Source organism: Cupressus sempervirens, chromosome 6, assembly GCF_028749045.1.
Source record: "Cupressus sempervirens isolate cs-2001-9-10 chromosome 6, ASM2874904v1, whole genome shotgun sequence".
NCBI classification, from domain to species: domain Eukaryota; kingdom Viridiplantae; phylum Streptophyta; class Pinopsida; order Cupressales; family Cupressaceae; genus Cupressus; species Cupressus sempervirens.
This window is the reverse complement of record NC_143123.1, coordinates 50,290,847-50,304,731: the sequence shown is the minus strand read 5'-3', so window position 1 is coordinate 50,304,731 and position 13,885 is coordinate 50,290,847. Positions and strand designations below refer to the sequence as shown.

The 13,885-nt window shown below is 37.1% G+C and overlaps 1 protein-coding gene across 2 annotated transcripts in view; it reads left to right on the top strand.

Annotated features, from left to right (window-relative positions):
* The first annotated feature begins 441 nt into the window (after positions 1–441).
* The window catches only part of LOC149551078 (RAD3-like DNA-binding helicase protein), a 47,758-nt gene continuing 34,314 nt past the window's right edge, over positions 442–13,885 (top strand). Inside the window, exons 1-2 of one of the 2 annotated variants that reach the window (XM_089786660.1) lie at positions 442–710; positions 9,468–10,046. In XM_089786660.1, the coding sequence (XP_089642786.1) occupies positions 590–710; positions 9,468–10,046 (700 nt within the window). In that variant the 5' untranslated portion in view covers positions 442–589. Of the gene's footprint in view, positions 711–9,467; positions 10,047–13,885 lie in introns of those variants that run through there. The other variant, XM_089786661.1, reaches the window with a different exon arrangement.

Genomic DNA, 13,885 nt, shown 5'->3' with positions numbered 1-13,885 from the left:
CTGTAAATATTGACACTCAAATCTACTAATAAACCGCCAAATTTTATTATAAGCAAGTACAATATATTATTTACTAATGTAAATATATATGCATGATATATATTTTGTTTGATAATATTATTTTTTTATTTTTATAAACTTTTAATATTATTTATAACAATTTAGAATATTAAGATAGAATAAAGTAGAGAAACTTGTTTAATTAATTTGATATTTTGTATAAAAAAAAATGTGTTTTTAAGAAATCCATTCTAAATTTGTGACTTTTATCAATATTACAAAATTTTAAATTTTTTTTTATTATATATTATTAAATATTAAATTTTTTAAAAATATATTTAAATAATTATTTAATTTAAAATATGAATTTGACAATCAATTCTTTTCATAAAATGTATAATGAAAGGCACTAAAATCATCAAACCGTCATAAGAAATTCATGTGAGAAGCAAGGGTGACCGTCAAATTCCAGGCCAGTACACCACGTAGGCAGTATCTGTTAAGGCGGGAGAAGTGCACAAAATATCCAAAGCAAGGCGCAGAGAAGAAAATGCCCATTTCATCTTGTTATGGAAGATAAGGAAAAACAATGGCGGAAAATAAGTTTCCTGCCTTCCCATTCAAGCCCTATTCAATTCAGATTGATTTTATGAACGCCCTTTACAATGCTCTCGACAAAGGAGGCGTCGCCATTCTCGAAAGCCCCACTGGTCAGTCTATAAACTTTGTTTCTCCATTTTTATTTAAGATTTCCATTATATTTCAACAAATTCTTTTGTTCTGCAATTCTGTGGATTGAATTTTACTTTTTTCATGTTAGAGTTTTTTTTTTTTTTTTGATAAAATTTCTAGGTGAGACATAGAATAGGATTTGAAAAATTTTCCTGGCTTAGATGATACAACATAGGGGTGTCTCGTGTCTAATTAATTCATACCTTCTACCTGACCTTGTTCCTTGGATTTGCAGCACCCGGAACTGGATTGGGCAGTATATCCATTATTGTATTAAACTTTTGTGCCGATGTGACAATTTATCCCAGGATACAGTCAACATTTATACATAAGTGGTGATTTACCCCATTATACATTCAACATCCTCATGGATCTAGTAACCGATTCTTGTAATATCAACATTTGTACGTACAGTCATGGGATACTATCCCTAGGATTTGATGAATATCTGCTGTGAAAACCTCAAGGATTTACCGTTTGAGCTAATGCACTGTAACTTATTTTAACTTTTATTTTCTTTTAATACTCTCTCGTCAAGATAAAATGGTTATTCATCAGTGGATTTAATGATGCTCATCTAATCATCGGTTTACTTACAACATGTAGTCCAAAATTTCCAAGTATACTTGAAATCATATGGTGGCTATGCAAATAAACATTCGATAAGCTATTCGTATACTGGCACCAGACTCGAAGGTGTCATCTACGGGTAAATGTTGCAGTACTTTAGATTGTCCACCTGGTTTATTAGGCACGTGTTTTGAAAATTCAGCTTTTTTCGTTGTTTTTCAATCAAAGACAGGTGTAGAGCAGATCGAAAATTTGCAGTCACTTTGATGTGATATGTACGCAATTTTAGTTTTGTATCAATCGATATGCTATGTTAAGCTGTTATGCTGGCTTGATTGTGCTGGAAAGGTCTACAGTGGGTAGGAGTAATATTAGGATAGAAGACGCATTGAAAGTCATGAGCGCTGGGTTAAAGTTCGGGCAGAGAGACTTAACTCTCTAGTTTAAATTGAAAGTCTTCATTGACTCAACTCTCTAGTTTTAATTCAAAGTCTTCATCAGTGAGGACATTTTCTAGTGCATAGTTTCAAGTGGATCACTTAAGCTCATGAGAGTGGGCTCTTGTGAAACACTACTTATGAGAGATGAATCACTAAAGGAAGGAATTCAAGTATTAAATAGTCTACATTGTTTATCCAGAGTTATCATCACTTGCTCCAAGTGAATCAATCAAGCTCATTAGAAATAAGTTCTTTTGAATCTACTCAACAAAAACGTGTAATTAATGAAGCCCTCCAGCATTAAATATTCCCATCTTTAAGCATAAATTTGATTTAGGATTTATTAAGCCATGGAAACTCTATATAGATCAGTTATCTGTCACTTCATCAGATTCATGGTTAAGAACATAGTTGCACAGCTTGGACTTGGCAAAAATTGGCCAAGCCCAGAAAACTTGACTCGGCAAAAACTTGCCAAGCCCAAAAAATATTGACTCGGCAACTTAAAAAATTGCTTAGATCTCATTAGGAACACAATTTTTGTTGCAAAATTTAATGAGAAGATGCATCGAATGAGTCCATAACTGAGTTCATAAGTGTTTTTTGTTATATTTGATTGATTTGAATGCAAATTGGGTACAAAATGGCATCCTCATGCAGAATGCTGGTAGCTAATTGACATTGCTGAGATGACTGTCTTCAACATAAGTAACCGACTAGCTAAAGTAAGCCAATGACTCTTCCAACCTTCCATACGAGAGAGGCAAGCATCAACCAAATCTCTCCAATCCTCTGTCTTGCCGGTGCCTTGAAACAAAAGTGTTCCCAGAAACTTGCTAGGTAGTTTCCCAATATGAACTCCAAAAACCCTTGCAATAGCCCATCAGGAACCAATTTTTGTGTTGAAAAAGAACACCTCTGATTCATTCCAATTGACATATTGCCCTGATGTCGTATTGTATGAATCCAAAACTTTTTTCATCACTCTTGCTTCAGCCATTGAAGCAATCCCAAAGAAACAAGTGTCATCAACAAATTGAGGATGTGTTGTCGTCTCAATTCTCTTGGAAATAAAGATGCCTTTGCATTGACTAAGCTCCCTCTTCCTAGTAATGGATCAACCCAAAACTTTAGCCAACATAGTAAACAAAAAGGGCGAGATGGGATCACCTTGGCAAATGCCTTGAGATGCGGCAAAGAATCCCTGAGATCTGCCATTAACTAAATTAGAGGCACGATAATCTGAAATCATCCGCACGATCCACCTGAGCCAACCTTCTCCAAAACCAAACCTTCTCATTACCTCTATAAGGAAGCCTCTATCCGCTTTGTCATATGCTTTCTTGATGTCCAATCTCAACATCTTCCTCCTTTGTTTACTAGCGTTAGCTAAGTAGATTGTCTCATGAGCCACTATCATACCGTCTACTATATTCATGTTGGGCATAAATCCACTCTATTAAGGGGAAATTAATTTGTTGAGAATAATCTTCAACCTATTCGCAGCCACTTTGGAAATGATTTTGTAAACCGTATTGCAAAGAGAAATGGGGCGAAATTCATCAAAGGTTGATGGTTTCTCCCGTTAGAGTGTTCTTGAAGTCTTTTAGTATAAAGCCATGACTCCTCGATCCCTCAACCACCCCAAGGACCTCCATTTTAATCACATCCCAAAACTTCAGGTAGAAAATGGCTTGGAAAATGTTTGGACCAGGGGCTTTGTTTTCATCTAGACCAAAAATTGCAGCCTTGAGTTCATTGACTGAAACTAGTGCCTTAAGTATCTGGTTATCAACCTAAGACACCAAACAAGGAATGTTGTCCAAAATCTCCTTCTGGGCCGAACTCCTATCAACCGGCTCTTTGGTCCATAAATTGATGAAAAAATAACTGCTCCTTGGTTGATGATGTGTCGATCCTGTGAAATTGATCCACCCATACGAGTAATGAATAGAATCCAACTGGTACTTCATTGTAACTTAACAAAGCTATGTAAAAACTTAGTATTTCGGTTCCTTGTTTTAAGCCAATTCTCCTTAGACTTTTGCTTCCAGTATATCTCCTCTGCAAAATTTTCGCATATCGACTTAATAAGTCCTTTTCCATAGCAAAATCCACAGTCCATACCATCAACTAGCACCTTATTGTTCAAAGCTTCTAAATCACCTTCCAATGAACTTTTTTCTACAAAGATATTCCCAAAATGCTCTCTATTTCAAACTTTAAGGTTTTGCTTGAGAAATTTAAGCTTTTGAGGAAATTGGAAAAGCCAAATAGCCATCTTCCTTTGGAGCAATCAATCACCACTGAGAAATCATATCCATGAAGCCCTGCTCCCTAAACCACATCTACTCCAATTTGAAGGACACCTTGTAGGGACCCCATCTTGTTAAACAAGAAGAAGAAACATGATAATGATTATAACTCGAAATCTCTAGAACACTTGCTACAAAAAAGAGTGGAAGAGAGTTCCAATTCCCTACTAGAAAAAAAAGATCAACTTTTTTTGCAATGTTTGAAAAACCAACATGCCTATTAGTCCAAGTGAAAGATCCTCCCTTGGCCCTCACCTCTCACAATCCATTACTAGTTACAAACTCTTGAAAATCCTGCTGCACTCTACTAAAAAACCAATCCCACCGCTCTTGTCAGACAAAGCCAATGTCACATTAAAATCTCCCACTACGATGACCACATGATAAAGAAGACCCCCCAAAAGCTCTTGAAATTTCTTCCCATACCAACCTCTTTTGGTTCGTTTTGATTGGATTGTAAACATTGACCAAAAAAAGGGGAAAGTTTTAGGAACGAGAATTAAATTTAACCAATTGCTAGTACCTTGCTTTCGATACCGGCTCAACCTTGACCATCCTTGGGTTCCACAAAATTTTCAACCCTCCAAACGCTCCAACAACTTCCTCGAAAAAGGCCGACCACTATGTTTGCACACCAAAGACTCTCGCAACATTCTCCACATCCATTTAAGTCTCTTGCACACACTACATCCACCTGATCAAAGCATCTTTTGATCAGGCGTCTCTTGTTAGGGACATTGCAGCCCCTGACATTCCATGTAAGGAACTTCATGGTGACTCGGGAGAGAATATGTCTTTTTGGGATCTACGTTTAGTTTGCCCCTTCATGTTGCCAACATCTTCTAACAATTGATGAACAGATCTTTATCCTTGAGATCTTTGACTCCGAGGTTGGCCTTGGCAAATTTGGCCTCAGATTGTTGAATTGACCGAAATTCCTTAATACCTACTTCCTTTGACAACCCAAACAAATCTTCACTATGCCCAGATTTTGCCTCTACCATCCCTTTCCCGTCAAACAACTCCATTGGAGATGGAGACACATGAATGTCCTCACAAGAAACTTCCGCCATATCAAGGCCTTGGATCATGTTCACATCTTTAGCCACAACAACATCCACTCCAGTGGTATTCTCGGTCTTTAGAAGCAAACCATTGTCTTGTTGGCACACATTCTCTAGCTGAGCTTGCTCAAGAACCAAATCCTCAACACTCAGAACTTTCTTAGGAACCACTTTTTGATCATCCTGAACTACCTCATAATTCAATACCCTATCCGAGAAAACTGAGAAAATCCTAGAAGCAATCTGCTGCACCTTGCCACTGTTTTGAGATGCACCGCCTTCACCCTGTCCATTTGAATTCTCAATCAATTCCTTCGCCCGATTGCCCAAAACTAGGTCATCCCCTTGGTTGGAACTCCCGAGTGGCGAGGCACTACTACCTTCCAAAGTGGCAACTACATATTCAAAGGGGACCGCATCCATGGGCTTAGGAGGGCTCTTAGGGATGCATCTGTCTACAATTTCCTCCACCTCCAACTCCTTCCACCAATAGTCCTCTGAAGTCAAAATCTCAATTGTTTATTGTACAGTGAAAATAGATGTTTTATCGAATTAAGATATTAGAATGCAACACAGAATTGATACTTTATTCATATAAGCACATATGCAATTCCAAATACAATAATGATCCTTCAAGTCATTCGGACGATGTACATATACTTTCCAAAGGGGTGACTCAACCGTCACGTGACCTTTTCGATACAACTCTACCCGTTGGCTATAGTTTTTACTGACAACATCAATAGCTTTTGGAAGCGAAGGATGAGGCTTCCACAATATGCAAATGTGGGTGTGCATACTGAAATTCTCTTTCCCAATGGCCTCATTTGATTTAATAAACTTGCCTATCTTGTTACCAATCGCTTGAAACGTCTGCTTATTCCAATATTCATGCAGGAGGTTGTATAACCTAACCCAGATAGGATCTTCCTTGATTGATGCTTGTTTTGGATTGAAGTTGGGCATCCAATACTTAATGTAGAAGCCAACCCTATTCATTAGAAAGGGACCATTATAGATGATCCATGACTTTTCATGTACAAATCTCGTAATGACCAGGGAGAAGCCATTGGTTATGGTTTTGAGGGAAACTTGAGGTCCCCATTCCTCATCGACCCACTTCATGAAAAAAGCCCCATCCCTCAAACATTTAAACCAAATCCTTTTATGCTTCTGATTCTATCGGAATGTCCAAAACCCTATCATCTGTCGTTGAAGGAAAATCCTTTGTCAGAGGCGGCTTTTGTGTCTCCTGTCTTGGTCGCCATTCCTTTTTTTCTAGGGGCTTAAAACCACCCTTGATACCTGACATAATACGCAAATACCCCCAATTGTTTCGAGTCAGACTATGTCGTTTCTTTGAGAAATTGCCTACCCGTCTAGTCTCTTTAGACTCTAGAGCCCCTTGCATTGGGTCTAGCTCGCGGTAGAATCCATCGCTGTCGCAGACCCTGGCAACGCCCAGAAAAATCTGACAAACAATCGCCATAACCCTTGTCACGATTGCCATAACCCCGACAACTGTGCCAAATGTTTACTGTACAGGGTAAACGGATACTTATCACATGTAGTACAATAAGATATAACACAAAATAGATACTTTATTCATATACGCCATATGCACTCCAATGCTTAAAATATGATTATGATGATGTCCAATAGTCCCTTCAGGACGGTGTACATATACTTTCCGAAGGGGTGACTCAACTGTCATGCACCCTTTCAAATACAATTCTACCCGTCGGCTACAATATAGAATTTACCGACAAAATCCAACACCTCTCCATCCTCCGTTTTTTCACAGTGCAAAAGCCATAGACTGATTTTTTCCTCCAAAACCAGTTCCACATCAATACATTTTCTTAAACAAATGGATTAAAATTCAAAAAAATGTTGATTAAGAAATAATAGCAAAAACTTTGACAATCAGTACTGTTTTATAGAATTCAAAACTAAATATATTGCTTAAAATTAGCATTAATGTTTTTTTCTGAACCTAGATGGAGCACAAACAAAGTAAAATATTTTAAAATACAAAGAAAATTGAAAACAGAAAACATACATGTGTTTCCAATTTTCCTTTGAAACTCACCAAAAATATCTCTTCCAATCTTCTCTCCTTTATGAAAAATCATTGTAAATGGTGTGCTTTATAGTTGGGAGGGTTTACTTGCCTTGGACAGCAAAAGGGAGGAGCAAAATGAAAATGAAATGCTTTTTTTCCCAGCTGTGGCTTTTCTTACTTGTGTGTCAGAGTGTTTGGCATGGATTTGTGTTGGACAAAAACTCGCCAATAACTCAGTTTGTGGCAAAACCTGGTAAGTACTTATGGTGAATTTTTGGTATGTAGTCCTTCACTAGTTAAGAAAATGAGTTAGCCACACAGGCAATAATCTGGGCATTTTTGTTTAGTCGAGTAATTTTTATAAGGTTTTCAAAAAGTAGATTCTACCTTTCATTAGTTAGTGCACTAGTTTTTCATAGGATTTTTCAAAAATTAGATTCTGCTGTTTAGCAAACTCTCTCAGAACCGGCAGTATAATTTCCGATGTAAATCAGACAGAAATTGAATTGGAGTTTTGCCTCTGAAAATGTTATTTTTGTAGATCTTTTCTAGAGAATAAATCTGAACACTTATAATTAACCTTGAATAACTGATGAACAGTTATTAATATCTTATTTATGAATGCTCTTGATGCCTTTTAATATTTTTACTTTGCTTATAATATAGATCAGACTTTGTCTGATTTCTATGTTATTATTGATGACTGATATAGAACAGACTAGATGATTTCACAGAATCGATGACTGCTGGAAGAGATACGATGCCAATGTGATTGATGGTATTTTCCCACAGTCATCGGAGAGTATATGTATAAACGCTGGGGGTCACGATCGTGAATGGTTGTGACTTCCCTGTGGCAATTGCCACGAGGAGTCACAGCCATTCATGACCGTGAGTCCTTTCAAATACAATCTTACTGATTAATGTATCGTTTGTCTTTGCACCGATTCAAAACACATTTAAAGACTGCTTTGAAACAGCCGATGCATACTAGATATAAACACAGACACACAGACACAGACACAGACACAGACACAGACACAGACACACACACATATATTTTGTATGTGTCATAATCACAATTATATATGTTCATCCGTCATTATTAAAATGATAAGAATGCTTCAATCCGAATGAAGCTATATTCTTAACAGAAAATTCGTCAGAAAACAAAGTGAAATACTAAATTTAAAATTTATAAATATTAATGGCAGATTCTACATTTTCTCTGAAATATTAGTCCATGATCCCACAGTACTTATATTTTTATCTTATAAAAAAAGATTAGCTAGACTTCATGATAAACTTTTCATCCTTTCAAAGGTGCCTGGTTTTTACCATCTAGTTAGGTGATTCTTTATGACAATTAATCAACATACTTTTTCAAAAGAGCAACAACAAAGCTTTTGCAAACTGTTATTTGTTCACGGAGAGTGTTGGGATGCTGAAAATGCTGGATCCTGTACCCCCCTGCTTCCATGGTCAAGAAAATAGCAGGTACTGCTAGAGGAATGCTTCAGCTGGAGTGGACTAGTTTAAAGAAAATGATCAAAGCTCCTTTGGTCCTGAACACGGCCTATTATCTCTAGCTCAAATATATTAGCCACAATGCAATTTGGCCTTAAGTCAATCTATGCTAAATGTCACTTACCATTTTTGGCACAGCACCTTGTGGTATTTTCGTCAGAAGAAGAATGGTGGGGTGTCCTTGTGTTCTACAATCCATTTTCTCAGAAAATCACTATTTTTAGCTTTTTTCTGGTCAGTAACAAATGCTGGACAAAGTAATTCTGTTTGTCTAATAGACATTTGACATCCATTCATTTACACTGATGTTTCAATTGAGAGGGACCTTAGTTCAATTGGTCTTCTGTTGCAGTGCTATATATTTTCTATTTTCTTAATATTGTGGTCATAGAATCTCATCTTGTGAAACTGAAGGCAAGCAGCAATTAAGTTTTGTCGTCTGCTGAGGGTAATATTTGCTGTTTTGTTAACTCTCCACAATTAATCTGAATATCATGTATCTCTATATTTGTAGAATTAAATGACTGGTAATTTATTTTGTATTATGATAGGCAAATTTATTGGTGCTTGAACACATATGCAAATCTCAAAAACATTTCTTTCTAGGTAAAACCCTAGAACTTTGTATCTAGGGTCAAACCGATCTCTAATTTGTTTTCTATTTCCTATTTCTCATAGTTTTGCACACTGTTAAGTGGGCCATGACCGTTGATGATTTTACTAATGTTTGTGATTCTCTGCTTGCTGTTGTCAGGTACAGGGAAAACCCTGAGCTTAATATGCAGTGCACTGCAATGGTTACTTGACCAAAAATTGCACCCTGGATCAAAGCAGTCGACTGAGAAATCATCTGCTAATGATGATGAACCAGATTGGATGAGAGATTTTGTTGCGAAGATAGAGGAGAAGCAGACTAAGGCCTCTGCAGAGAAAAACATGAAATGTAAAGTCTTTAAGAGTAGTAATAAATTTTCAACAGTTTCCTCTAGAGAGAAGATTGTGACAGAGAATGAAATAGCTCGAAAAAGTGTTAAACAGGTTTCTAATCCATCTGAAAACTCTGATGATGAAATAGAGTTTCTGCTTGATGACTATGAGAGTGATGAGGATTCTGGCTGTGGCAATAACATGAAAAGGAAGCCTGGATACACGTCTTCAAGTACCGATGAAGAGTCAGGAGATGATGATGTGGAGGAGCACCTAAAGGTTTTCTTTTGTAGTCGGACTCATTCTCAGCTGTCACAATTTGTCAAAGAGCTTCAGCGAACAACTTTTGGATCATCCTTGAAAGTTGCCTGTCTGGGGTCAAGGAAAACATTATGTACCAATTCAGGTGCTCCCTTCTGCTAATTATCTAAGAACAAGTAAAGATCTTAGCACTATAATCACACACCTCAATACTTAGTTCCATTCAGTCAGTGTGGGTTGCAATCTTTTGTATTTTATATTAAACAAAGGCTCTTAATAGTATCATATTACCTGTGTTTTATTATTTTTAAGAATCTTGACCATATAATTACAAAACTAAATGAAAGTTGTAAGAAGCCCATTCATTGTCTAACTTTGCTCTGAACTTATAACCAAGGAGCAGAGAACAATCACTCTTATGGAAGGTAGTCAGATGCTACCTGGGAAACTAGTATAACTAAAAGCAGCTTAGATAATTCTTAGTCTCACAGCTTGGACAATAGCTATGATAGTTTAGATTAAGTAAAAACAGGTTTTGAAAGGACCCGAAACCTTGTACAAAGAGAAAAGAAAGATATAGCAATGAAAGATCTTAAAACAACAGTGGAACACCACCCAACAAACTAGAGGAACTCACCGTAGTTCCCATCAAGAGGGCAAAAACCCACCCAGCCAAACACAACAAAGGACCAACAAGATCATTTTGGCCCAATCATATGAGAACGTAAAGACATCAAACGAAGGTTTGGAGGATTTGACTTTTTTTCCTTTAACTGATGTCCATTCATCCTCCACCTTTTCAGAAGCCATTTGCCAATCCAGAGGAAAACTAGAAGGACCCACTAAAGGGCAGACAACATCAGTAACCACAGAAGGGAAAAGGGTAGCACCAGAACTAGCCCCCAAAGCCTTCCTAGGAGAAACATGGGCATTAATACCTACAACAACAGGAGATAAGACAGTTGAACCAGCACCAGCAACAATGTTCTGGACAGGGACAGCAGCAATAGAAGGGACAGCCTTAACATTTTGAACTAAAGCCGCCTTAGAGACAACATCTGTAGCATCCAAGACAACAGCAGTAGCAACTGCCAAAGAATGATCAATCTGAGGTGAGCAATCCGCCACACCCCCTTCCTTGTAAACTTTTTGAACCATATAATGATGGTCCGAAACCCCCAACCACCAAGAAGGTGATTTCTTCGATCTAACCTTATCAGAGGAACAACGCACAACAAGATGGCCAGTCTTATAACATTTCTTGCATCTGAATGGAATACCCTCATAATCAAGATTCTGGGTCCAAGAACCATTTGAAGAAGCCAGAGTAATTAGTTCAGGGAGACCTTTAGAAACATCCACCTCCACAAGAATACGAGCATACGTCATCTTAAAAATATTAGAAGAATCAGCATCAATCATCTGAAAATCCCCAATGGCCTCCCCCACAAACTGCAAGACTGAATCTAGCCAAAGATGAAGGGGAAGATTTGACAGTTTTACCCATAAAGGTATTTTATTAAAGGATTCAATAAGAGGATCAAACACTTGATACCAAGGTTTGGCCATTAGGGGAAACTGCTCCTCCCAAGAGAAACAACAGTTACACAAAATGGTGTTCCTATCTGCAGCATTTTCAAATTTCACAATAAAAAAATCCCTTGCCATAGGGTAAATCTGAAGGGCATTTGTTATGATGGGTTCCCAATGTTTGGAAATCCAAGCATGTAAATCCGGAAGAGAGGGCCAAAAACCCCTAAAACGAAAAATAGCAGCAATATAAGAGAAATCCTCCGCATTTTTGAAGATCTCATCCATAGTATCTGAATCAAGATTAACCACAATGGGGCTACTTATAGCGACAGGCAACATCGAGGGACGGAATCCCCTTCTCCCAAATACCTGCCTCAAAAGCAGCCACATCCGCATATGAAATTGCTGGCCTCCCCTAAGCTATTAGAGACCTTGAGAGGGCCGTCTGGCAAGACCCTGGCGACCCACCACCAGATGCAACAGCAGGGGCAGAAGACTTCCCAAGACTGGTGGTCGTAGGTAGAACACCTCCAAACACGGTATCAGGCGACAATAGCTATGATAGTTACTCTCAAGGGAAATGAAATTTTTCTGCAATGGTGCTTCCAATTGTAATGCCATTAAGTACTATCCATTAAATCTTTGAAATACTTTTGATATTTAATATTTATTTTATATATGAGCAAAATTTAATGTTCAAGCTAGATCATGATCGAGTTTCTATATGCAATTTGATGAATTGAACACCATATGGATGTCCTATCATGAAACAACTTCTTCTTGACCTCTCATCAATAACAACCCTTGCTTTAATGAGACATTTGTCCTTTTAAATGAGAATAAAATTTTCTTTTTAATATTTGATAAATGCTGCAAAATTATAATGTGAAGTTGATTAATGCTTTTATGACAGTTGAAATTTATTGGGTTTGCACTATGTTGAATTTAGTGTATTATGAGTGAAAATTTACAAGCAGTTCAATATGGTTTACTCCAGGTTCTAGATTTTAATTTTAATTGTCAATTTTCTTTTGAGTATTGTTTAGATATCTTGCATGAGTATTTGAATTCCTCTCTATTCCCCTTTCCTCTCATTTTGGGCTATTTGTAGTCCTTATAACAAATTTTCTAGTTTAATTGGAAGAGTGTTAGTATTAGAGATTGCTAAATGATGGTTGAGCATGCTTATTATCATGGCTACCACTTGAAATAAAGATGTTAATGGTTAGACAACAAAGTTACAAGAACACTTCTAGAGAGTGCTTGGATGGAGACTTAAATACTGGTGTATAGTCACAACAATCATTTTAAGTTAAAACACATCCTGAAGATGCTCAATGGTCTTTTTATTGTGCAGAAGTTGGATATTAATATGTTATTTGATGTTTATTCATTCTCTAAGGATGAGGCATGTTAAATCTGGACAATTTTAATGAGTCTAAGATAGGTTGGTTAGTGTTGTTTTAGCATATGTATGGGTCATATACATGTATGATATTTTATATTCTTTATTGTGTATCATGGTGAAGAGTCCTTTAATATTGATAGTGTTATCACTTGTTAGTTATGATTGGCTTGTTTGGTTTGTTGGATGGTCATCTTAAAGTTCATTCCTCTTTGGTTTGTGGGGAATAAAATATGCTTTGTGCCATGTATAGTTCAAAATATCATTATTGACAACTTATCACTGAGGGCAAAAAAAGATATCGGCAAAATCTGAAGAAGTCGCAAACATCTCGAGAACTTGAAAAATTGCTAAAATTTAATTGGAAAAGCATTTTTTCACAAAACTCAATAGTATAGAATCTAGATGCATCTAATGAGTCAGTAAATGGGCAAACAAATCAAACAAGTCGATCTAGATATATATAAATCATAGTAACATGAGGATGCTTCCCCTCCTTTTTGCCCCACATCCGGAGACGGGGATGCACCAGGGACTTGGGAACTTCGTCCCCCTGTCCCCAAGAGCGCCACTAGATTCCGCCACCTCTAATAATGATGGGGGACATTCCGATGTTGACTATTTTCTGATTTGACTATTAATGTTCAATTTTTGATGTTCCAATTCAATGCAATGTTCAAGTATTTACTCTTTCACATCTTTATATCTTATATTGCAATACATCTTTTGATAACTAGCATTTTAAGTACCATATGTATATGTATACAACCCCTTCCCTATCCCCTGCCACCGTCCCCCCACCATCCTTGAATTAAGGTCCCTTTGTTCCCCCATCCTGAAAACTTGTTCCCTTGTTCCATTGTCCCCCCATCCCCCACAACGGTGTAACTATGATATAAATGCAAATAGGATACAAAATCGCAGCCTCATGTGTAATGTTGATGGCTTGTAGCCATACTTTGAAGTTTGAACCATGAAGCAAACTAAAAATAGCAAATTCTCTTTGTAAAACTATAAGCAAATACAAATGTCAAGTACAATATCAA